General features: G+C 56.2%; 3 protein-coding genes across 6 annotated transcripts; 2 read left to right on the top strand and 1 right to left on the bottom strand.

Moving 5' to 3' along the window:
- Positions 1-265: 265 nt before the first annotated feature.
- CFB (complement factor B) lies at positions 266-6,558 on the top strand. The gene is made up of 18 exons (XM_089334245.1): positions 266-588; positions 673-906; positions 1,253-1,438; positions 1,576-1,749; positions 1,942-2,043; positions 2,159-2,295; positions 2,520-2,658; positions 2,888-3,019; positions 3,268-3,369; positions 3,444-3,581; positions 3,970-4,067; positions 4,197-4,314; positions 4,485-4,638; positions 4,722-4,798; positions 4,969-5,069; positions 5,169-5,301; positions 5,378-5,427; positions 5,687-6,558. Exons 1-18 carry the CDS (start codon positions 525-527, stop codon positions 5,840-5,842), a joined length of 2,295 nt encoding a protein of 764 aa, XP_089190371.1. The 5' UTR covers positions 266-524; the 3' UTR covers positions 5,843-6,558.
- On the bottom strand, positions 6,041-11,834 carry NELFE (negative elongation factor complex member E). 3 transcript variants are annotated; one of them, XM_089334255.1, is made up of 12 exons: positions 11,762-11,834; positions 11,459-11,537; positions 11,250-11,332; positions 9,933-10,002; positions 9,690-9,835; positions 9,145-9,219; positions 8,978-9,015; positions 8,440-8,801; positions 7,991-8,135; positions 7,811-7,865; positions 7,463-7,565; positions 6,041-6,212 (listed from the first exon to the last, which is right to left on the bottom strand). In XM_089334255.1, the coding sequence occupies exons 3-12, from the start codon at positions 11,322-11,324 to the stop codon at positions 6,115-6,117; spliced, it is 1,167 nt and encodes a 388-aa protein (XP_089190381.1). In that variant the 5' UTR covers positions 11,325-11,332; positions 11,459-11,537; positions 11,762-11,834; the 3' UTR covers positions 6,041-6,114. The 3 variants fall into 3 exon arrangements, with proteins under 3 accessions (XP_089190381.1, XP_089190382.1, XP_089190380.1); XM_089334256.1 differs by lacking the exon at positions 11,459-11,537 and having other exon boundaries at positions 11,250-11,359; XM_089334254.1 differs by lacking the exon at positions 11,459-11,537.
- A 19-nt stretch (positions 11,835-11,853) lies between these two features.
- Positions 11,854-24,669, top strand: SKIC2 (SKI2 subunit of superkiller complex). 2 transcript variants are annotated; one of them, XM_089334242.1, is made up of 28 exons: positions 11,854-12,085; positions 12,172-12,275; positions 13,159-13,268; positions 13,369-13,486; positions 13,576-13,690; positions 13,809-13,883; positions 14,134-14,187; positions 14,288-14,478; positions 14,620-14,748; positions 14,994-15,139; positions 15,502-15,648; positions 15,778-15,862; positions 16,033-16,139; positions 16,444-16,590; positions 16,666-16,762; positions 17,305-17,517; positions 17,614-17,724; positions 21,220-21,450; positions 21,803-21,940; positions 22,095-22,232; positions 22,370-22,474; positions 22,701-22,848; positions 22,943-23,069; positions 23,264-23,474; positions 23,619-23,729; positions 23,810-24,028; positions 24,194-24,334; positions 24,429-24,669. In XM_089334242.1, the coding sequence occupies exons 1-28, from the start codon at positions 12,064-12,066 to the stop codon at positions 24,627-24,629; spliced, it is 3,741 nt and encodes a 1,246-aa protein (XP_089190368.1). In that variant the 5' UTR covers positions 11,854-12,063; the 3' UTR covers positions 24,630-24,669. The 2 variants fall into 2 exon arrangements, with proteins under 2 accessions (XP_089190368.1, XP_089190369.1); XM_089334243.1 differs by lacking the exons at positions 11,854-12,085; positions 15,778-15,862.
- Positions 24,670-24,716: the final 47 nt, after the last annotated feature.

The raw sequence follows: 24,716 nt of genomic DNA, 5'->3' as shown, positions 1-24,716 counted from the left end.
GGAACAGGAGGCCGAGATGATTCCGGGAACTGTCAGAAGGCAGGTCAGAGAACCTGCTGGACAAACAGCAGCTGGACTCTGCCCCACAACACTGGTCAGCGGTTGGGGGGCGAGCCGGGGCTTTATTTCCAGTCCCTAAGAGGGAAGTCTGGACTTAATGGGGAGATCTGGAGGCCGAGGGCCAGCGTGGGAAGGGAGAGTCCTGAACCTAGTGCAGCAAGGGTTGGGCTTCTTCAGTTTCTATTTCCTCCACTGGCCGCCCAGCGGGGCCCTCCTGCCTGAACGTTCCGGGAAAACCATGTGTGTGCACAGCACAGGCGGGATGGGCTGCAGGTGCCAGCACAGAGATTGCATAAAAGGCTGAGGGCTGGCGCGGGGGGGGGGGGGGGGGGGCAGGGGAAGCGGGTGCAACCAGGCCCAAGTCTGGAGTTTCCATTTGGCCCCTGAGCTCGGCGGACACGCAGAGCCAGCCCAGAGGAGCCGTTCTGACCCAGCCCCAGCTGCTTTCCTGCCCTCCGGTCGCCATGGGGAGTACGCTCAGCCCCCGACTCTGCCTTGCACCCTTGTTCTTGGTCCTCTTGTCTGGAGGTAAGTGAGGCTCTTTCCCCCCTCCTGCTGCCCCCCATCCCTCCTTAGCCCTGGGGGTGAGCATTCACGAGCCTCTCTCTCCAGGTGTGACTGCGACTCCCTTGCCTGAAGCCCAGCCCCAAAGCCCCTGCTCTCTAGAAGGGGTGGAGATCAAAGGCGGCTCCTTCCAACTTCTCCAGGAGGGCCAGGCACTGGAGTATGTTTGTCCCTCTGGCTTCTACCCGTACCCTGTGCAGACACGCACTTGCAGATCCATGGGATCCTGGAGCCCCCTGAGGACCCAAGATCAAAAGACTGTCGCCAAGGCCGAGTGTAGAGGTTTGAGGGCAGTGAGCGGGGGAGGGACAGGGCGGGTGATGGCCAAAGTCAGCACTGGGGTGAGATCAGGCGGGCTGAACGGAGTCCGAGCAAGTAGGGCTGCAGGCGAGGAGGAGGGGCTAAGCACCCAGCCTGTGTCTGGACGCTTTCCAGCCACGAGGATGCTCGGAAGCTGGGGGTGAGGAACAGCGGGGACCCCATGGGTGGAGGGGTAGACGCTGCTCCTGTGGGACCAGGAAGGTGCTGGAGCTCAGCGACAGGGCCTCCCAGACCGGGGGGATAGTGGGGGACACCCGAAAGGCAGCCCTTCTCTCTTGGTGACTTCTCATGGTTCCTCTTCCCAAAGCAATTCGCTGCCCAAAACCTCAGGACTTTGAGAATGGGGACTACTGGCCCCGGTCTCCCTACTACAATGTGAATGATGAGATCTCGTTCCACTGCTACCATGGTTACACTCTCCGGGGCTCTGCCAATCGCACCTGCCAGGTGAATGGCCGGTGGGATGGGCAAACCGCCATCTGCGACGATGGAGGTGAGATGCTCCCCGCCGCCACATTCCCCTCTCCCTGACGGTGCATCAGCCTGAGGAACGGGCACCGTGACTCTGGCTGTGTCTTTGCTCTGGGCCTCCAACTTTGGCTCTCAGCTCCACGTCTCGTGCCTCTGCAGCGGGGTACTGCCCCAACCCAGGCATTCCGATCGGCACAAGGAAGGCGGGCAGCCGGTACCGTCTTGAAGACACTGTCACCTACCACTGCAGTCAGGGGCTTACCCTGCGCGGCTCCCAGCAACGAACATGCCAGGAAGGTGGCTCCTGGAGTGGGACAGAGCCTTCCTGCCAAGGTGACCCTGGTCCTGGCCTCCCATCCTAACATCCCCGCCCTCTGACACTATCTTCTCTGCCTCCCAGCTCCTCCCTGGGGAGCGTCCTCACTTCTGGGCCCTTCCCTCCCTGCAAAGTCACCATTCCCGGTCTCGCTGGTCACTGGTCCCCGACTCTTCCTGACATGTGACCTGATTGCTCACTTCTCCCAGGCTCCTTCATGTACGACACCCCTCAAGAGGTGGCGGAAGCCTTCCTGTCTTCCCTAACACAGACTTTAGAAGGAGTTGATGCTGAGGACGGGCACAGCCCAGGTTTGAGGGCAGAGACAGATGGGAGGCAGGAGGGCAGGGAACTGGGTTGTGGGGTGGGTTTGGAGGAGGGACACCCAGTGCATGCTGGAGCCTGACCCTCTCTGCTGGAACCCAGGGGAACTGCAGAAGCGCAAGATTGTCCTGGACCCCGCCGGCTCCATGAACATCTACCTGGTGCTGGACGGCTCAGACAGCATCGGGGCCAGCAACTTCACAGGGGCCAAGAGGTGTCTCGTCAACTTGATTGAGAAGGTGAAACCCCCTCTCCCTATCAGAGCAGGGACTCTGAATGGTTCTCACTGCCCGATCCCCACACAGGGCCTGTTCTGTCCTTGCCTTCGACTTTCTTAGCATTCAAGAGAGACTCCTCTGTGCACCTCCAGCCATGAGCCCCTTTCTACAACCTCCTCTGTCCCAGCAACTGCTGACTTTTCCATACTTTCAGCGCCATGATCACTTGCCCCTCTCACCCACAGGTGGCGAGTTATGGGGTGAGGCCAAGATATGGCCTAGTGACATATGCCACATACCCCAATGTTCTGGTTAGAGTGTCGGATCCAAAGAGCAGTGATGCAAACTGGGTCACAGAGAAGCTCAATCAAATCAGTTATGAAGGTCAGTGGTCAGGGAAGGAAACAGTGGGAGGCCCCTCTGGGGTGAGCGATGACAGGAGCTTCAGGGGTGTTGCATGGAGGGTCACGAGACCAAGTCGAGGGGTCAGCGGGGCTGTTAGGTACTGAGGACTAGTGGGAGCCTGTTGGAAGCCGGGAAGACCATTTTGTGGTTTAAGTGAAGATGCGGATGGGTCTCTGGGGCCCAAGGATGACCTCTTCCCTCTCCACAGACCACAAGCTGAAGACAGGGACTAACACCAAGAGGGCCCTCGTGGAAGTGTACAACATGATGAGCTGGCCAGGGGACGTGCCCCCTGAAGGCTGGAACCGCACTCGCCACGTCATCATCCTCATGACTGACGGTCAGAAAGGCCTCTGTCCCCCCCAGCCTCCCAGGCCAGCACGTGGCTCTGAAGCCCACCTGGAGCACTGGACGTGTGCTGGGTCCTGAACACTCCTCACAGCTGGCTGTTAAGCTCTCCTCCAATCCTGCTCCCCAGCATCCTCATCACCTGTCTCCTCCATTCCCTGCTCAGCCACGTGTGTCCCTGATGCCTGTCACCTCACCCCTCCCTGACCCTCTTCTCTGACGGGCCCATCTCTCCTGCAGGCTTGCACAACATGGGGGGCGACCCAGTCACTGTCATTAATGAGATTCGGGATTTGCTAAACATTGGCAAGGATCGCAAAAACCCGAGAGAGGATTACCTGGGTGAGTAACCTGTCCAGCACCCAGCACCTCCTGTGCTAGGGCCTAGACCCTCACCCTTGCCTTTTCTCCCTCAGACGTCTATGTGTTTGGGGTTGGGCCTCTGGTGGAGCCAGCGAACATCAATGCCCTGGCTTCCAAGAAGGAGAACGAGCAACATGTGTTCAGAGTCAAGGACATGGAGCACTTGGAGGACGTTTTCTTCCAGATGATTGGTAGGAACTCCCGGGGGGGGTGGTGGTGGTGGTGCATGTGGAGACTCGGAAATCTCAGCTCTCCCAGGATCTGCTCGTCACTCATTCTTCCTTTACCCCTCCCAGCGACTAGGCCTCTCTCATGCCTCTTCTCTGTCTCACTATGCTTGTTTGCTGCCACTGTCCACTTCCTGATCTTAGCATCTGTGCTCTGAGCAATTCTTGCTATGGTCCCTCATTCTACAGAGGCCAAGGGGTCAAGGCATGGCAAGCTAGCAAGAGTTGGGCCTGAAAACAGCCGTCTCCCTAATCTCTTAAACTGTTTTTCACTATACTCAACATGAGTACACAAACATTATGAGCCACTGTCATTTGGGAATGAAGCCTCAACACTCTCTTTTTCTGCCAGATGAAAGCCAGTCCCTGGGGCTCTGTGGCATGGTGTGGGAGCACAGGGAAGGCACCGACTACCACAAGCAACCATGGCATGCCAAGATCTCAGTCACTGTAAGCACAGCGTCCTCGTGCTGGGGACCCATGGGAGGTGGGGGCAGGGGGAAAGGGTGGTGGAGGGGCGGATGCTCGGACATCGTGGCTCGTCAAAGCTGAGCTTTCTCCCTCCACCTCTGTCCCCAGCGCCCTCAGAAGGGACATGAGAACTGCATGGGGGCTGTGGTGTCTGAGTACTTCGTGCTAACAGCAGCACACTGTTTCACAGTGGACGACCAGAAGCACTCAATCAAAGTCAGCGTGGGTAAGGAGGCAACAGAATTCTCCCGAGCTCCGGGCACGCTCTCCAGACAACCCCCTCACCCACTCTAGACCCCACACCAGTCAGGAAGGGGGAAGACTCAATGTTAGGAATAATGGGGGCCCGAGGCAGAAGGCTGCCGCAGAGAAGTACCCGCTCCCTTCCTGTCTCAGGAGGGAAGAGGCGGGACCTGGAGGTAGAAGAAGTTCTATTTCACCCCAACTACAACATCAATGGGAAAAAGGCAGAAGGAATCCCCGAGTTTTATGACTACGATGTAGCCCTGGTGAAGCTCAAGAGTAAGCTGACATACAGCCAGACTCTCAGGTGAGTGTCTGGAGTCCTGCGAGAGGCGGGCTGGGACGAGCAGCTGCCTGTCTGGACCTCCTGACTTTGTCCCTCATGAACAGGCCCATCTGCCTGCCCTGCACGGAGGGGACCACTCGAGCCTTGCGGCTTCCTCAGTCAACCACCTGCCAACAACACAGTAAGATACAGTCAGGGAGAAAACAAGGATGAGGGCCGAGCGGGGCGTGAGGGAGCTGCGGGAGCAGGCACGCCCAGCCTGCTGACAGGCTCACACGAAGGGCTGTCTGCTGAGAAAGGCAGCAGGGAGGCGAGGGCCGCTGAAATGACGCAGCCCGTCTCCACGTGCAGAGGAAGAGCTGCTCCCTGCGAAGAACGTCAAGGCTCTGTTTGTGTCTGAGGAGGAGAAGAAGCTGACTCGCAAGGAAGTTTACATCAAGAATGGGGATAAGGTGAGGAACAGGAGAGCCCAGGAAGGAGGCCCTCTGGGCCCCAACCCTTCCCAGGCCAGCTTTGTCACCCTGCTCCCCCACGTCCCCTCCTTCCTTCAGAAAGCCAGCTGCGAGAGGGATGCTCAATACGCTCCTGGCTATGACAAAGTCAAGGACATCTCGGCGGTAGTCACCCCCAGGTTCCTCTGCACTGGAGGAGTGGATCCCTACGCTGACCCCAATACTTGCAGAGGTGAGAAGGCTCTTTGTTGTGCTGCAAATCCCCAAGGCCAAGCAGCCTTTCCCTACAGCTTCCTCCCCTTCTGCAGGTGACTCTGGTGGGCCTCTGATCATTCACAAGAGGAGTCGCTTCATTCAAGTGAGTTCTCCCCTTCATTCCTATCTGTGGGGAGATGCCCACAGGAGCAGGAAGGCTCAAAGCACGTGGCTGGCGATGGGAGGGCAGAGCCTGCGTCACCTCAGTGCTATGCCAGCCTAGGGCCACACGTCTGGCCTGTGTAGTGAGAACAGGACCTCAGTCTAACTCCTGGAGCTCAGATGCAGTCAGGAAGAGCAGGGCTCCTGGGATCAGGGAGGAATTCCACCCGGCGATCCCTGGCGTCCCCTTGCCTCCGCAGGTTGGTGTCATCAGCTGGGGAGTAGTAGATGTCTGCAAAGACCACAAGCGGCGCCTGCAGGCACCTGCTTATGCCCGGGACTTTCATATCAACCTCTTCCAAGTGCTGCCCTGGCTCAAGGACAAACTCAAAGATGAGGATCTGGGTTTTCTGTAAGGGGTTTCCTGCTGGAAAGGGGCGTGGGACCCAATTTAAACAGCTGCGACTAGCCCTGTGTTCCAGATCCTCTTGGGGGAAGGGAGTGGGGAATGTGCACTGGCCATGTGGTTGCAACTGAGATAGAATCTGACAGCCGTTTTTAAAGGCTTAACCCCCATCCCAAGTGCTGAAAAACCAGAGGCTGAGGGAGATGTGTGTACTTCCACCTCAGTGTTTTACTGAGACCAGCATTGGGGGCATATGAGGCACGAGGAATCCAGCTCCGTTCCCTAGAAGCTATCCACAAGGTTCTCCTTGTAGACATCGTCATTGTAGACAATCTGGGTCCTCTTGTCCCGGTGGCAACCCTTAGGGCTGTTCTGGACAGCTACGGAGTGAGGAAACGACAGTTAAGGTGCGAAGGAGATCACCCATCAGACCCGAGGCCCACAGCCTGACTACTTCCCCCTTAGCCCCAGCCTCTGGAAGTCCCGTTTTTAAGCTGCCCTCTGGTGGCCAAGATTGGCCTGCCGCCTCTCAGCTCCCACAGGCCAGCGGCAGCCAACTCGTGCCCAGGGCCAGCGTAAGCTGTGCTTGGGTCACATCTGGATATTGTGATGAAATGTCTTGTTCTCAGAGAATCCCCAAATGTCATCACTGCTAAGTTCAGGAATGCTGTTAACTCACTGCTTCCAGTCACTACATCAAAAAATAAAAATCAGAAAACCTCTGTAGCCCTTTGTTGATATACCGTCCGCAGGAACTCTTGCTGTGACCCTCTTTCTGCTCACCCCTTCCCCAGGAAGGGCTGCTTTCAGGTGGGACAGGTTACAGTCCCACCAAGAACCACCACTCGGCCCACCACAAGAGCTCATCCAGGGGCAGCTTCGGCCCTCACGCTCTCCCTCCACGGACACGGCCCTCTTTTCACCCCGTCCCTGGATACCAAGCCCACCACTCTGGGAACAGAGTGACTCTTGCCCACGCCAGTTCTTGTTCTCCCTGGCCCTGTCTCTCGCCCTTAATGACCACACCCTCCTTCCAAGGCTTGGGCTCTTGAACTTCAGTGGCCCAGGGACCTGTGCTGTGTTCCCAAGCCTCAGATCCTTCTTCCCATCTCCTTGGCTGCGTCCTCAACTTCAGCCGACCATGTCAGGTGAGCGGGGAACATGGGCAGCATGAGTACAGCCCTGCTTCCTGACATACTCCCTGGACAGTCCCCAGGCCCAGTCCCCTTTTCCTCCAAATCCAGTGTCTCTTATAATAGTGTTTTGTGGCCACCCTGCGATGTGGAAGCCCCTAACTTCCATCTTCATCTTTACCTCACACCTGAGTCCCAGTCCTGACTTTCAAATGCCTGTGAAACCCGACAAAGGCCGTCTCAGCACACCTGAGCCACACGAGACACCCGTCCTCGGCACAGCCCAAGTCTCCCACTTTCCTCCCCACCCCCGCCATCGCCTTGGAGTACTTTTCCATCCTTTTCTCTCCTTCCTTTACCTCTGACCAAGAGCCTGACAGTTCTCTTTCCTTTCCCATAGGCTTCACATACACTGTGACCACTACCACATCTGGGGAACCTGGGGATTGCGGGGACAGACTGTTGGGGACATGATGAGGGAAGAACCCCATTCTTACCGAGGGAGCCCCACACAGACTTGCCAGTTGCTGCATCTAGCATGGGCTGTTTGCGGGCTATGTTGACCTTGAGCTGTACGGATTCCACCTGGGTCCCGTTGAGCTGCAGAAAGAGGGGAGGGGGCGGAGGGTGGGCGGGTTATTTCAGATAAACCAAAGGAGTTGTTACGGGTGTTGCTATCATGGATAGACTGCATGGGGATCTGAGAATACAAGTTTTTCTGAGTGAACAGAAAGAGATTTTTCTCTGTCAAAAGGAATCAATTTCTTCCTGGCTCCCAGTATTACAAGGGAACAAACATGAGGATGGCAGGAGGGATGGGAAGAACGGATCAGGGAAGTCCCAACCTCAGCAACGGCCTGATCTGCTGACTCCATCTTTTCATAGGTGACGAAGGCACAGCTGGGATGAGAGAAAACAGGGTCAGCAGAGGGCTTTGGGCTCTTCTAGACCCAACCAAACCCAGTGCACACAGGTCGCTGGAGACAGGGCAGGGACTTCCTGCCACTCCCCTTCGTCATCCTTACTTTCTGGGTGGGTCCATGGAGAGGTCAATGATGTTTCCAAAGGGAGAGAAGGCTCCACGGAGGAGAGTGGGTGTCATGTCTTCTCCATACACATAGAGAGTATTCCCCTTCCGAGGGGCTCGGCGTTCAGGGAAGGAATCTGACCCTACAGGATCAGGAATCAACAGTCACAAGCCAGCCCATCTCACCTTCTGCTTTAGAAAAAAAAAATCTAGGTCTTCTACATAGGCAGCAGTGACCCAAATCCTTGAGCCATCACCATTGCCTCTGCCTCCCAGGGTGCACACTAGCAGGAGCTGGCGGTGAACCCAGGCGCTCCAGTGTGGGACGTGGGCATCCTAACTGGCATCTTAACAGCTAAATCACGTGCCCGCCCCTCACCCTCCACTTAACAGCACCTACTGAAACCCTGGCTGAGGTCACCTTCCCCAACAGCCAAGACCACTCACTGCGGAAAGGGCCCTCTCGCTCTCGGTCCCTATCGCGGTCCCGCTCTCGGTCTCTGTCTCTGTCCCGCTCTCGGTCTCGGTCCCGGTCCCGCTCTCGGTCTCGTTCCCGGTCTCTGTCTTGGTCTCGATCCCGATCCCGATCTCGCTCTCGTTCTCGCTCACGGTCTCGGTCTCTGTCCCGGTTCCTCTCGTGGCTGCGGTCCCGGCTGCGGCTTCGGGGAGGGGAGGCGGAGGAGCGGGCACCACCACGTTCTTCATAGCCCCAGTCAAAGCTTCGAGGAGGGCCATCGCCAGCCCCTGGGCCCTCTGCCTCTTCTCCATCTGGCCCCAGTTCCCGAAGCCGATCACTGGAAGATACAAAGCTGAGGAAAGGCACACAGAGTATCAAAGAGGGCCTTTACTTCCTCACAGACTCTGTGGGGCTCACCCCTCCCTCTACAGCCTGGCTCCTTCCACTTCAACCCCACCAGACCTCCCAAGGACTCAGGCAACCAATCCTTCACCTGCCAAGGGGGACCCAGTCCTGTAACTCTCTCACCTCTCATACAGAGACTTCCTCTGCGGACGTCTGGATGACTGCAAAAGAGAGCAAGAATAGTTCAGATGATCCCCAGTTGCTGCCATATGCCCCTAAAACGTGGGTCTCTCATCTTGCTCAACCTCTGGCCCCGGGCCTCTCAGGGACAGAGGCCCGGACACCATTACCTCTTGCAGGTCATCGTCAGCAGATATGCTCCTCTGGAAAGGCTGGAAAGTGGGGACTGGCCCCTTCTCAGGGTCCTGGAGAGGGGAGAGACCACCTCAGTGTGGGGGCAGGAGGCTGCCAAACACGGGACAGACACGGCCTTTTCCCTCCCTGCCATCTTGGCTTCCTCTAATTTTTTTTTTCTTTTAACCCCAAGTACATTTCTTGTTCTACTATATAGTCTTTTTAAGTAAGTGAAGTATTTGGTTTACCTAAAACTCTCTTGAGCTTGACGGCATTTTCAGCCTGTTCAACCCCTTAGACTAACACATTTCAAGAGCACAAACTCAAGGTGGATTAGCATCCCAGAATGTACAAAATGGAGAGGAATTTAGGAGTCACCGAGTTTTTTCAAATTACAGATATGAAACCGAAAGCTCAGGACGGCACAGCAATTTGCTATGACCAAGTGTGCATTATGTTTTCCTTGAGCCGCCGCCATTCAACCTGGAGGGATGCACTCTGAAGTCAAGGGGCCCCCGAACAACCCTTCTCGTGGGCTCACCTTTAACTTCCCCTCTAAGGTTCGAGAGCGTTTGAATCCTGAGTTCTTGGTCTCAGCCTTGATGGCACTGATGGCTCCTGACTTTACCAGCTGCTTTGCCTGCTCTGTTGCTGTGGCTGTGTCCACCACAGGCTGCTCTGACAGTGCTGGGGTAGTGAGGGAAAACAGCATTACGGCCAGGCTATGATTAAAGTCAGCTCCACGCTGCCCACTTTCAGTCCCGCCCCATTTCCCACCACTCACAGCGTTTGACACCGCCTTGGCTGGCTGTGCTGCTGCTACTTTGCTTCTTCAGAGCGAGCAACGCCTTTTTCTGGGAACAAGGGTGAGAAGAGAGGGGTCAGTACAGGCCAGTGCTGGGTCCTCACCCACGGCTCCTGAGCTAGCACTCCAAGGATACCCTTTCTCGGATAGAACAATGCAGATGGCACCTCTGCCTCTGCATCTGGTTCCCGACGATCTACAATGTCAGCGACACTTAAACTAACAACGCACGGTATCCAGAGGCTTTCCAGAGCTGCAAGTTCTGAAAACCTTGGGGTTAAGCCTGTGCTTTTCTTGCGGGCTTCATCCCTCTGTCCCCTTTGTACATTTAATGAGGCCAGATCGTGACTTTGTAATGAGGATACACAGAATTAAAACACACCATTCCTACTCTCAAGACGCTTACAAACTGGGAAACAAAATGACTCAAGTTGAATTGCCAAGAATGACTCTAAGAGGTGCAGAACATTTATGTCTAAAAATGAGATTTCCTGATGCTTAATGGCTATTAGAAAGGGCCCTGGGTAGAACTTGCACAACAGAGAGAGAGAGGAAAGAGGTATTTTAGGCAAAGAAGCAGGGCTAAAAAGCCTGTGGGAATGTGTTTTGGGAGTAGTCAGGGGTTCTATTTGATTAGCCAGGGATGCCAAGCTGAGGTTTGGAAGCTGTGATCTACACACTGCATGAAACCGCTTTACCATTCTGAGAAGAGAGGGAAAAGAGTTTTGTGTTTTCAATGGGTCATTTTCACATGAACTCAAAACAAACAAACAAACAAACAACAACAGAGAAAACGACCAGGAGGTGTGAGAGATAACTACAAAAGCCTAGGTAGGTGGCAGCAGAGCCCTGCTGTGGGGGAATTCACAGGAAAGAAGAGAAACCACTTGAAAAGAACTAGGAGAAGTGGGCAGATGTTTGACTCTGCAAACAGCAGCCAAGTCAGAGATGAGATTTTGAGGCCAAACACATGGGAGAATTGGGTATAGTCGGTCCTCTTTGGAAGATCACGAAGAAGAACGGGATTCCAACAGACCACAGCTTCAGTTCTGGGTACCTGAAGGTGATCAATAAGGCAGCCATGGGGAAACAAGACAACGCCATGGCGGAGGGACCAGAAGGGAGAAGACCCACACAAGACCTGGGCGAGCCCACCTCTTGAAGCTACGCCGAGAGGTGGCATGTGTCCACGTAGCAGCCAGCACCCCCTTCCCCCAGCCCCTCACACTCACCCCAGTGTTCTGAGTGCGGACTCTGGGGAAGGTTGGGCCATGCCCCCACACACTCCCTCCTCACCTTTTTCTTGAGTTTGTTGAATTTCTTCTGCAGTGCCTCCTCCTCCTCGCTCAGTCCGGGGGGTATCACCAACATGGTGGCTCCTGGTTCAGGGGCAGGGCCCAAGACATCTTTCTCCACTGTCACCGCCCAGGGTTCACACGCTGCCCACACGGTACCCAAGCCCACCCGTCCGGGCTTGCCTACTCCTGCCTCTACCCTTTCCCTACCCTGTGCTTAAACCAGGCTCCTGCTCGTCGGGATCAATCAGCATTCCCTCCTGTCTCCAGGAATCACAGACACCTGCGCCTTGGGGGACCACGCGGCCCAGGAAGGCAAAAAACACTCCCTCTGTCGCCAAGACGGTGGCATCCGACCCCCGTGCCCCAGCTGGGGTTAGTACGGCCAGTCGCGGGGTCCGAACGGCAGACGCGGCGCTGGAACTCACGCGGCGCTCTTGGAGCCACGAAAAGGGGAGGAAGACAGCAGGGCTCGGAAAAAAAGGGGCGAAGGCGAGGAGAAGAAGAGCTTACCTGAGGGGGCGGCAACCGGGGCCCCACGGTCTCGGGCGGCGCCCGCGCTGGCCGCTAAGAGCGGGCTCAGAGCGATGACGTAGTGAGGGGGCGGAGAACGCCGTAACCAAGGCGGCCCAAAGCGCCGGCACTTCCGCCCGGCCTTCTACGGGGCCGGGTCGGGCTCCCTTGCGGCCTTCGGCTACGCTCCCGGCGGGGGTGTGTGCCGGAAGTCGCCTCAACTTCCGCCCGTTCCGGGGCGGGACTTACTCGCAGCTATTCCCTATACTTCCTGGCTGCCCAGCAGCTGAGGTGGCTCCAGGATGATGGAGACCGAGCGGCTCGGTGAGGGGGAGGGGGTGGAACGGAATAGTAAACAGGGAATAACCCCTGACCTCTGAGTTCTCACCTTTTTTTTTTTTTCCCCGTAGTATTGCCTCCCTTAGATCCCCTGGACCTGCCCCTTCGGGCCGTGGAACTGGGATGCACAGGGCGTTGGGAACTGCTGAACGTGCGTGGGGCTCCGGAGAGCACCGTGAGTGACCTTTGACCCGCATTGAGTCTAAACTTTGCTTCACACTAGTATCTAGGATGATCTCGGTGTCCTATTCGGACCGCTGTCATCCATCCCTCCTGATGACTGGACAGCCTGGAGGACCTGCGATTGCTCAGAGCCCGTGTGAGAGCACAGCAGGGAGAGCTGGGGATACCTTGGCTCCGAGAGGCTCTTTCCAATGTGTCTTTTCTCCTTGGAGCACCCTTCTGTTGTCTGCAAGCACCAGGGCACCTGTCAGTGGCTGAGATGCCAGCCTTCGCGTCCTTGACCCTTCATCCTTAGGTCTGGGGCCCCTTTTCCTTTCTTTTTTTCTTTTTTTTTTTTTTTGACAGGCAGAGTGGACAGTGAGAGAGACAGAGAAAGGTCTTCCTTTACCGTTGGTTCACCCTCCAATGGCCGCCGCGGCCGGCACACTGCACAGGTGCTTCCTCCTGGTCTTCCACATGGGTGCAGGGCCCAAGCACCTGGGCCATCCTTCACTGCACTCCGGGGCCAGAGCAGAGAGCTGGCCTGGAAGAGGAGCAACCGGGACAGAATCTGGCGCCCCGACAGGGACTAGAACCTGGTGTGCCTATTGAGCCGCGGCGCCGACCTGGGGTCCCTTTTTCTAAAACTAGCGAGTTTCAGATTTCAGTGTGCTTTGCCAGCAGAAAGAGCTTGTGATACTGAAATAAAAAAAAAATTTGCAGTATTAGCGTTCCAGCTAATTCAGTAGCAGGTAGTTTATCGACAACCTTTGGAAAATATTGCTTCCACCTGATTCTGTCAGGGCAGCTGTGGTTTCTCAGCTAAACATCACCTCTTTTGCCCGCATTCCCCCTTCTTCCCTCACTTAATGCCTCTAACCTGGCCTTTGTTCCAGCTCCCCCATGGCCTCCCTCCCTGTGCCCCAGATCTGCTGCAAGAAGCAGAGCGCTTGTTTCTGTCGTCCCCGGCCTGGCTGCCTCTGCATGGTGTGGAGTACTCGGCCCGGTGAGAAGTCTGGAGGGGCCTGGACTTGGGAGAGAGGTCCCTGAAGGGGGCTGAGACAGGGGAGGAAGAAGACCCTCAAATCACCTTTCTTCTCTCCAAGAAAATGGCAGAGGAAGACGGATCCTTGGTCTCTCCTGGCTGCTCCGGGGGCCCCGGTCCCATCTGACCTTCAGGCCCAAAGACACCCAACCACAGGCCAGATCCTGGGCTACAAGGAGGTAAGAGGCGAGAGGACGCAAGAGGCAGAGTTGAGAGAAGGGTCCGAGGCCAGCTCAGCTTCACTGGGGCTCTGACTTCTGCTCCTCAGGTCCTGCTGGAGAATACAAACCTCTCGGCCACAACCTCCTTGTCTCTTCGCCGGCCCCCAGGGCCAGTCTCCCAGTCCCTGTGGGGGAATCCAACGCAGTACCCTTTCTGGCCAGGTGACTCTTGTGGAAGCGGATGGTAGGAGGGGCTGCCCTTAGTCTCCAGGGACGCGTTCCCCACTCATCCTGTATTACTCTCATTCCACGGATGCGCGTGTATCTGCCCTCTCCCCAGGTGGGATGGATGAGCCCACCATAGCAGATCTGAGCACTCGAGAGGAGGCCGAGGAGGATATAGACTTTGAGAAAGGTGAGGTTGGGCTCCAAGTCCATGCCCTGAGGAGGAGGCATGTTGCTGGGCTGCTGGTAGCCTTTCCAAGCCTTTGAGCAAATTAGGAAGAGGTTTCCTTCCATAACAACTTTTACTGTCCTCTGTTGGGAAATTGTCCTAACAGAATCGTCGTCTGCAGTGTGCGTGCTGTGAGTGGTGTCCTTTAAGCTGATGCAGTACATGATAACACGCAGTGACCTGATTCCATTTCTTTGTCCTCATCCTCTAGATCTTCTTACCATTCCACCTGGCTTTAAAAAAGGCGTGGACTTTGCCCCAAAGGGTGAGTTTTAGTTTTGCAGTAGGAGCATAGGAGAAGTGCTGTGTTTCAGTGGGACAGGGATAGACGTGACAAGGTCACCCCTTTCTGCCTTGCTCCTCAGACCGCCCAGCTCCAGCCCCTGGGTTGCTCAGCCTCAGCTGTCTGCTGGAGCCTCTAGATTTGGGTGGAGGTGATGAAGATGAGAGTGAGGCAGTAGGACAGCCAGGGGGCCCTGGGGGGGACACTGCTCCAGCCTCTTCCTGCAGTGCCCCCCTGGCCCGAACAAGCAGCTTGGAGGAGCTGGTGATGAAGGTTGGTGGCTCTGGGTGGTGAAGGCCAGCGGGAAGGGTGGTGGGTTGGCTCGGTTGAGTCTCACGGGAACAGCTTTGGGAAGGGGTAGTAATGGCCCCCTCTCTGGCTGTGTCTTTAGCACCCTTATCTCGTCTTTCCCAGGAAGCATCCACAGTTGTATCCCCCCCAGAGCCCCCCAAACCTCCACCTCAGGAACAGTGGGCCATTCCTGTGGACGTCACCTCCCCTGTTGGTGATTTCTACCGCCTCATTCCTCAGCCAGCCTTCCAGGTACAGTGGTCCCATCCTCGCCTGCTCCTCCAACATGTTGGTGGCTCAGACCCCGGCCCTGCCTCCCAGCCCACCGCTGTCTCCTCTTTGCACCAGAGGCCAGGTACCTTCCTTGCCGGTCTTGGCCCTCATGCGCAGCCTCGCCTCTCCCTGGCCTTCTCCCCTCTGCCCTGCGCGCTCCGTGCGCAGGAGGCAGGAAGGCCACTGGCTGTTCCTCAGCCCTCTGCTGTTTCTGTCTCCCACAGTGGGCATTTGAGCCGGACGTGTTTCAGAAACAGGCAATCCTGCACTTGGAGCAGCACGACTCTGTCTTTGTCGCGGCTCACACGTCTGCAGGGAAGACAGTTGTGGCTGAGTACGCCATTGCCCTGGCCCAGAAACACATGACACGGTGCGAGTCCCTCCCCAATCCACCTGCCTCTCAACCCTGTTTTCTCCTGCCTCCTTTTGCTAACTCATCTCTCCCCGACATCTCTGCCTCATCCTGGAGATGAGAGGTACAGGGGAGAAGCTGAGACAAGGGCCCAGAGGGAAATGAGAAGGCGTGGGGGCAAGAAAGTTCAGGAGAATGACCTGGGTTGGTTAAGGAAGGGGTCAGGGCAGAGTTTTCTGGGGTCGATTGTGGAGGAGAATGTGAAGGCAGTCCGGGTGAAGAAGGAGAGAACCCGAGTCCCGGGATGTGCATGTGGGAGAGGAGGTGCCCAGCACAGGTCTGTGTGGAGGGAATGGCTGACTCCACTTCCTCCCCTCCAGCACCATCTATACCTCACCCATCAAGGCTTTGAGCAACCAGAAGTTCCGGGACTTCCGAAACACGTTCGGCGACGTGGGGCTGCTCACGGGGGACGTGCAGCTGCACCCGGAGGCTTCCTGCCTCATCATGACGACAGAGATCCTTCGGTGAGAGAGGGCAGTCGGCATAGTGGATTTTTGGTTGGGATGATGGAGGTGTCCAGAGAGCGTGCTGGCCTGGAGGCTGGAGACAGACAGGAGCAGCTGGGGAGTTAGCCCTCGGCCTCCTCTCCACAGCTCCATGCTGTACAGTGGCTCGGATGTCATCCGGGACCTGGAGTGGGTCATCTTTGATGAGGTTCACTATATCAACGATGCAGAGGTAAGGGGCTCGGGGTTCCCAGAGCCCAGCCGTCCCTCTCCTGGGGGCCCGGCACTCTGAGGACCTTCCTTATTTCTTTGCCTGCAAGCGGAACCCTGTGCCACTTCTCTAGGGGCAGAAGGCAGCCCCCGCTGCACGCCCCGTGATCTGTCTTCCCTTTGTGTGCCCAGCGTGGGGTCGTGTGGGAGGAGGTGCTCATCATGCTCCCTGACCACGTCTCTATCATCCTTCTGAGCGCCACCGTCCCCAACGCCCTGGAGTTTGCTGACTGGATTGGGTGAGATGTGTGTGCACGGGTGCAGGGGACTGGAGGAGTCCTTGGTGGGGGAGGGGAGACAGAGACCCCCCACAGCAAGGAGAGTGACCAGGTCTTGGGGGGAGAAGGAGGGGAAAGTGTTTGAGTGGCTGCAGGATCCATTTAGGCCCAGGTCTCTTTGCATGCTGAAATGCGGTGAGGGGGTAGGTGGTAGGAGGTGACAGCTTTCTGGGTCTCAAGCCTGGGTAAAGTCAGAGGGGGTGGAAGGTGAGGATGTGGGTTGTTTCCTGCACTCGCACCCCTGACCTGCTGCCCTCTCCTTCAGGCGACTGAAGCGTCGCCAGATCTACGTGATCAGCACCGTGGCCCGGCCTGTGCCCCTGGAGCACTATCTGTTCACAGGGAACAGCCCCAAGACCCAGGGGGAGCTCTTCCTGTTGCTGGACTCCCGAGGAGCCTTCCACACAAAGGGGTGAGCCCAGAGGTGGGGCACAGAGTCAGGGCTGGGCCCCCGACTGGGTGTGATGGCCGCCTCCCTGTGCCCCAGGTACTATGCGGCTGTGGAGGCCAAGAAAGAGAGAATGAGCAAACACGCCCAGACCTTCGGGGCCAAGCAGCCTACGCACCAGGGGGGCCCTGCGCAGGTGAGAACTGGCAGGGTTTGTACCTGCCAACGCCTTTTCTCCCCGTCCTTTCTCCCCTTTTCCCCGGAGGTTAGACTTGAGCTTTCAGCGCCGTCTGCCTTTTTTTTTTTTTTTTTTTTGACAGGCAGAGTGGACAGTGAGAGAGAGAGACAGAGAGAAAGGTCTTTTTGCCATTTGGTTTTTGCCATTGGTTCACCTTCCAATGGCCGTCGCGGCCGGCGCGCTGCAGCCGGTGCACCACGCTGATCCAATGGCAGGAGCCAGGTACTTATCCTGGTCTCCCATGGGGTGCAGGGCCCAAGCACTTGGGCCATCCTCCACTGCACTCCCTGGCCACAGCAGAGAGCTGGCCTGGAAGAGGGGCAGAATCCGGTGCCCCGACTGGGACTAGAACCTGGTGTGCCGGCGCCGCAAGGCAGAGGATTAGCCTAGTGAGCCGCGGTGCCGGCCCGCGCTGTCTGCCTTCACACCATCTCCCCTCCTGCCACTTCAGTTCCCCTGCTTCAGATACTTAGCCTCCACCCTGTCCCCTCCCTCCCCAGGACCGCGGGGTGTACCTGTCCCTCCTGGCCTCGCTCCGCACGCGTGCCCAGCTGCCCGTGGTGGTGTTCACCTTCTCCCGGGGCCGCTGTGACGAGCAGGCCTCGGGCCTCACCTCTCTCGACCTCACCACAAGTTCGGAGAAGAGCGAGATTCATCTCTTTCTGCAGCGCTGCCTCGCTCGCCTTCGTGGCTCTGACCGGCAGCTACCCCAGGTGCGTCTGTGTGTGTGTGTGTGTGTGTACGTGTGCGTCTGGAGCCTGGAGGGACTAAGGCATCCTGAGAGCCTCCCTGGCCACGCCGCCTTGCAGGTCCTACACATGTCGGAGCTCCTGCACCGCGGCCTGGGCGTGCACCACAGCGGCATCCTGCCCATCCTCAAGGAGATCGTGGAGATGCTGTTCAGCCGCGGCCTGGTCAAGGTGCGTGCGTGGAGGGGGGAGGGGGCTCCCCGCTGCTTGCTAGCCAGAGTGGAGGGCAGTGGTTTAGAAAGATTGGTGCAGTGGTTAAGAACTTGGGTTCTGGATTCAGACTGCCTGGCTTGCTGTATTTGACTTTGGGCAAGTTACTTAACCTTTATAAGTTTCCTGTCTTAAACCATGGATTCATAAGATGCAAACAGTTAGTTCTCAGAAGAGAAATCCAAAAACCCAGCAAGCATATGAAAAGTCATCAGTAACCAGAGAAATGCAAACTGAGGGCACAGGTGTTAGGCCTGAGCAGTTAAGATGCTTGTGTTCCTCGTTGGAGTACATGGGTTCAATTCCCGGCTCCAGCCCCTGACTCCAGCTGGCAGAAATCCTTGGAGGCCGCAGTGATGGTTCAAGTAATTGGACTCCTGCCAGCCACATGGGAGACATGGACTGAATTCCTAGCTCTTGGCTTCAGCGCTAGTCATTGTGGGCATTGGGGGAATCAGTGGATGGGAGATCTCTCTCTTCCTCTCCAAATAAAATACAGGGGCAGGCATTTGGGCTGTCAGTTAAGATGCCGGCTTGGGATGCCCACATCACATGTCATAGTATCTTGGTTCAATTTCTGACTCTGGCTCCCAATTCTAGCTTCCTGCCAGTGCAGATCCTGAGAGGCAGCTATGTTGGCTCAAGTGGTTGGGTCTGTGCCACTCACGTGGGAGACCTGGATTGGGTACTGAGTCCTGGCCCAGCCCTGGCGATTGCAGGCATTTGAAGAGTGGAACTGGCAGATTGGAACTCTCTCTGTCTTGTCGCTCTCAGTCTCCCTGCCTTTCAAATAAATAATAACATTTTTTTTAAGTGCAAATTGAAATACTCATGAGGTGTGACTTCACAGTTATGTAGGAAGCTGGTCAATGCTAAGTGTTCCCAGAGACATAGGGGCCTGTAGGGATCTCAGAATCCATGCACAGGTGAAGCCAGTTGGGAGTACTCCCTTGCATCATTCAGGCAAAGTATGTATAATGTATTTTTTGACCCTAAATCAATCCCTCCTCCCTCCCTCCCTTCCTTCCTTTTTTTAAGTTTTACTTATTTATTCGAAAGGCTAAGCATTGGAGAGAGGGAGAGAGTGAGAGAAAATATTTTCCATCTGCTGGTTTATTTCCCACATGGCCACAACAGCCTGGTTCTAGGCCAGGCCAAAGCCAGGAGCATGGAACTCCTTCTGGGTGTCCCACATTGGTGGTAGGGGCCCAAACACTTGGGTCCTCCTCTGCTGCCTTCCCAAGCACACTAGCAGGAAGCTGAATTGAAAGTGGAATAACCAGGACTTGAAGTGACACTCTGATACCACAAGTGGTGGTTTAACCACTGTACCACAATACCAATCCCAACCCTTAATTTCATTCCTGGTATATCTTGCAAAGAAATTTTCATCCTGGGGGGTAGGGATTGTGATTTAGTGGGTTAAACTACCACTTAGGGTGCCCTCATCCCGTATCAGAGTAGTGTTTTGAGTCCTGGCTGCTCTGCTTCTGAATTGGTTTCCTGTTAATGCATCCCGGGAAGCAGTGGATGCGTTAATGATGCCCAGTGGATGATGGCCCAGTAACTAGGTTCCTGCCGCCCATGTGGGAAACTTGGATGGAGTTCCAGACTCCTGACTTTGGCCTGGCCCAGCTCTGGCTATTGCGGGCATTTGAGGAGTGAATTAATGGATAGAAGATATCGCTCTCTCTCTCTTTCTGTCTCTGTTTCCCCCCTCCCTTACCCCCATTCTTCCTTTCAAGTAGATGAAAATAAATAAGTAAACATTCAAAAATACCTATAAATGGGGCTGATGCCATTGTGTAGTAGGTTAAGCTTCTGCCTCTGACACCAACATTCCATGTGGTCACTAGTTTGAATCCCAGCTGCTCCACTTCCAATCCAGCTCCTTGCTGGTGACCTGGGAAAGCAGTGGAAGATGGCCCAAGTGCTTGGGCCCCTGCACCCATATAGGAGACCCAGATGAAACTCCTGGCTCCTGGCTTCAGATTAGCCCAACTCTAGTGTTGCAGCCATTTAGGGAGTGAACCAGTGGATGAAGGACCTCTCTCTCTCCTCTCTCTCTCCCTCCCTCCCTCCTTCTCTCTCTATCTCCCTCCCTCCTTCCCCTTTCCCTTCCCCTCCCTCTTTATCTAACTCTGCCTCCTAAATAAATCTTTTAGAAAAATATAAGCAACATATTAAAAAACAGAAGATCCTCATGCTGGTCCAGGAGAGAACAGGCACAATCTTCCTTTGTTTCCCATATTCTTTTGTTGGTGGCTGGGTGTTGGTGGTATCAGTGTGCTCTTCACTGGGAAAAGGGTAGGTAAAATGCAGAGAGTACCCCCATAAACTACTGATCAGATATCACCACAGGAACATGGATGGGTGTTGAATACTGTGTGGAATAAGGTCAAATGATTTTTACATATATATATATACACACACATACACACACACATACACTGTCTTGGTAAATTTTAAATTACATACATATAAAGTAAGATATTCTGCAAGAACATAACCACACTAAAAGATAATCAAAAGATACATTGGAATGATTACAGTGGGAAAATGAGACTGAGATATGAGGGTAAAAGGGAAAAAATAGGAAGCTATGTGAGCAAAATGAGGAAATGATAGTATCTGTCCTAGGTTTGCTTGCTTGAATATTTTTTTTAAGGTTTATTTATTTATTTTTGAAAGTCAGTTAACAGAGAAAGGGAGAGACAGAGAGAGAGCTTCTTTCCACTGGTTCACTCCCCAAATGGCTGTAATGGCCAGGGCTGGGCTGGGCTGGGCTGAAGACGGGAGCCAGGAACTTTTTCAGGGTCTCGCATATGGGTTCAGGGGCCCAAGCACTCAAGCCATCTTCTGCTGTTTTCTCAGATTTAGCAGGGAGCCGAATCAGAAGTGGAGCAGCCAGGACTTGAACCGACGCCCATATGGGATGCCAAGCACTGTAGGCGGAGGCCTAACCTGCTATGCCACAATGCCCCCCGCCCCAAGATTTTATTTATTTATTTGAAAGGCAGAGTTAGGGACACACACACGCACACACACACACACACAGATCTTCCATCTGCTGGTTCACTCCCCAAATGGCCACGACATCCAGGGCTGGCCCAGACCAAAGTCAGGAGCTTGGAACTCTATCTGAGTCTTCCACCTGGATGGCAGGGGCCCAAGCACTTGGGCCAACTTCTGCTGCTTTCCCAGGCTCATTAGCAGATAGCTAGAGCAGAAGCGGAGCAGTCAGGACTCAACTGGCACTTATGTGGGATGCTGGCATCACAGGCTGCAGCTTCACCTACACTGTGCCACAATGCTGATCCCAGTGCTTGCCTGGAGAATTAAATGAGACGTTTCAAGTAATGACCTGGGACAGCCTGATGCCTATTTAGCCTTGCCTTCAAAGTAAGGAGGGTTTACCAGGCCTTTGTTGATCTGTTCTCTTCCCCTCTCTCCCAGGTCTTGTTTGCCACGGAGACCTTTGCCATGGGCGTAAACATGCCTGCCCGCACAGTAGTGTTTGACTCCATGCGCAAACATGATGGCTCCACCTTCCGGGACCTGCTTCCTGGGGAGTACGTGCAGATGGCAGGCCGGGCGGGCCGGAGGGGCCTGGACCCGACAGGCACCGTCATCCTGCTCTGCAAGGGCCGAGTGCCCGAGATGGCAGACCTGCACCGCATGATGATGGTGAGTGGGGTGGGGTGCGGCTGGGTGAGGCCTGTCTCCAGCCCCAGCGCCTGCTCGATTCCCTCTCTTCCAGCCCTCTTCCCCTCTCCTCTCTCCTGACTTTATTTGCCTGGGAGAAGCCAAGGTATAAATGGGCAGATCCAAGGATGAACTTAGATCCCATATCTTACAGCTTTTCCTCTACTTTGAATGTGGAGCTAGATGGGGCCTTTGGGACTCTTTCTTTTTGCTCCCTGTGTTACAGACAGTGAGCACGTGGTTTGTCTAAGGCCCCCTGAGCGCAGGGCTGGCACCTGGCTGGGGAGCATACAGCCCCACCCCGATCTTACAGACTTGTCGGACTCATTTCCAGGGGAAGCCATCCCAGCTGCAGTCCCAGTTCCGTCTCACCTATACCATGATCCTCAACCTGCTGCGGGTGGACGCCCTCAGGGTGGAGGACATGATGAAGAGGAGCTTCTCCGAGTTTCCATCCCGCAAGGACAGCAAGGTGAGGAGTTTGAGCTGACCAGCTTACGGGGCAGGAGATGGAACAAAGCCAGGCTGGAAAGAGGTGGGCGACTGGAGGCCAGCTGGGCGGAGGTGAGGGCTATAGCAGGTTGGGCCTGGAGACTTGTTTCACAGCCTCCCTGGCTTCTGCCCAGGCCCATGAGCAGACTCTGGCTGAACTGAGTAAGAAGCTGGGGGCCTTGGAGGAGCCCGATGTGACCGGCCAGCTGGCAGACCTGCCCGAGTATTACAGCTGGGGAGAGGAACTGACAGAGACCCGGAACGTGATCCAGGTAAGTGGGGTGTGTGTGTGTGTGTTGGGGAGGAGATGGGGAAGGGAGAAAGAAGGGTCAGCTGGTGCTCCACACTTAGTCCCCGTGTCCCTGTGATGTCTCCCTCGTGTCCCCTCTGTGCCCCCCCCCCCCCACAGCGGCGCATCATGGAGTCTGTGAATGGGCTGAAATCGCTCTCAGTGGGAAGGGTGGTGGTTGTGAAGAATCAGGAACATCACAATGCGCTGGGTGTGATCCTGCAGGTGAGGACCATGGGAATCTGGACTCTGGAGGGGGTGAGGGAACAAGCCTCAACTTGGGGGCAGGCTGCGGTCACCATGACCGCCTTGTCCCCGAGTCCCATGACGTCTTCTCTGAATGCTTGGCTTGGTCCCTTCTCAGACCAGTGGGCTCTGTGTGGTTGCTCCCTGATCCCTGCCCTCCATGGCCGCTGTTCACCGGCCCATTCTGGCTTTCCTGCCTGCCCAGGTCTCCTCCAACTCCACCAGCAGAGTATTCACAACCTTAGTCTTGTGTGATAAGCCCATGTCTGAGGACCCGCAGGACAAGGGGCCGGCAACTGCCAATGTGCCCCACCCAGATGACCTCGTGGGATTTAAGCTGTTTCTGCCTGAAGGTGTGAGTGGGGCAGATGTCCAGCTTCCTGGCAGCAGGGTGAGCAGGATGCCCGCATGGGTGGCAATGTGTGGCCTACACTTCCCTTTCCACAGGGCCCTGTGACCACACTGTGGCCAAGCTCCACCCGGGAGACGTGGCTGCCATCACCACCAAGGTGCTCCGGGTGAATGGGGAGAAGATCTTGGAAGACTTCAGCAGGAGGCAGCAACCGAAATTCAAGTCAGATGCTGGGCAGGCCCTTCTCCTGGGCAGAGTATAATATGGGGTAGGGGGGTATGTGGTGAGGGGGCTCCCCCAGTCTGAAGAGGACCATGGAGCAAGGGGATGTGGTGAGGGGGTGTTCCCCCAGGCTGAGGGCGGTGGCTATGGGAAGATGATGTCACCCCAGATCTCAAGACCTGCTCCCTCTTTAGGAAGGATCCTCCCCTTGCAGCTGTGACCACTGCTGTTCAGGAACTGCTGCGTCTGGCTCAGGCTTACCCAGCAGGGCCCCCCACCCTGGACCCTGTCAATGATCTGCAGCTCAAGGATGTCTCAGTGGTAGAGGGTGGGCTCCGGGCACGGAAGCTGGAGGAGCTGATCCGGGGGGCTCAGTGTGTGCACAGCCCCCGTTTCCCTGCCCAGGTAGGCCTCTGGATGCCAGCTCCCAAGCTGGGAAGAGGCTTTTCCTCCCTGGTCCCATGTGGACTGACTGCCCCCCCTCAGCCCTGAACTCAGTGCACCTGCTGAGGGACGAGAGGCTGAGGGGTGCCTGCTGTGACTCTGCAGTACCTGAAGCTGCGGGAGCGCATGCAGATACAGAAGGAGATGGAGCGGCTACGCTTCCTGCTGTCAGACCAGTCGCTGCTGCTGCTCCCCGAGTACCACCAGCGAGTAGAGGTGGGAGGGGCAGGACTGGGGCTGGGGCCTAGCGTGGGAGAGGACAGCAGCCTCCCCCACACTCACGCTGCTCCTTGCAGGTGCTCCGAACCCTGGGTTACGTGGATGAGGCGGGCACTGTGAAGCTGGCGGGGCGGGTGGCCTGTGCCATGAGCAGCCATGAATTGCTCCTCACTGAGCTCATGTTCGACAATGCCCTGAGCGCTCTGCGGCCGGAGGAGATTGCAGCCCTGCTCTCTGGCTTGGTCTGCCAGAGCCCTGGGGACCCTGGGGATCAGCTCCCTAGTACCCTCAAGCAGGTAGGGGTACCAGCCGTCTCTCCCTTTCCCAGCCCCACCCCCACCCCAGGCATTCCCCTAGTAACTCTCTCCAATCCTGTGAGTACCCCTAAAGGGGGTCCTTGATCTTGGCCTCCTCAGCCCTGGAGCAGGAAGGCAGGCCTTAACCTCTTTTCCCCACTGCAGGGAGTGGAACGTGTCCGGTCTGTAGCCAAGCGGATCGGTGAAGTCCAGGTGGCCTGTGGCCTAAATCAGACCGTGGAGGAATTTGTGGGGGAGCTGAATTTTGGACTGGTCGAGGTTGTGTATGAGTGGGCCCGGGGTATGGTGAGTACCTGGGCTGTGGGGTTTTGCAGATGGCTGGACGGGGAAAGGCTGCCCAGGCCTGACACATCCAGTCTCCATCCTGCTCTCCCCACAGCCCTTCTCCGAGTTGGCAGGGCTCTCTGGGACCCCCGAGGGCCTGGTGGTCCGCTGTATCCAGCGCCTGGCTGAGATGTGTCGCTCACTGCGGGGGGCAGCCCGCCTGGTAGGGGAGCCTGTGCTAGGCGCTAAGATGGAGACAGCAGCCACACTGCTTCGGCGGGACATCGTCTTTGCAGCCAGCCTCTATACCCAATGAATGACTCCTTGTAAAAATGTAATAAAACAGCAAACCACCAGGTGTGCGTGAGGTGTTGGGCAGGGAGCGCTCAGCTCAGCAGACGCA

This window comes from Oryctolagus cuniculus, chromosome 5 (assembly GCF_051225735.1).
Source record: "Oryctolagus cuniculus isolate XC-2025 breed Fujian yellow rabbit chromosome 5, ASM5122573v1, whole genome shotgun sequence".
Lineage (NCBI taxonomy): Eukaryota > Metazoa > Chordata > Mammalia > Lagomorpha > Leporidae > Oryctolagus > Oryctolagus cuniculus.
Note: the sequence above shows the minus strand (reverse complement) of the source record. Positions and strands in the feature narration are given on the sequence as shown.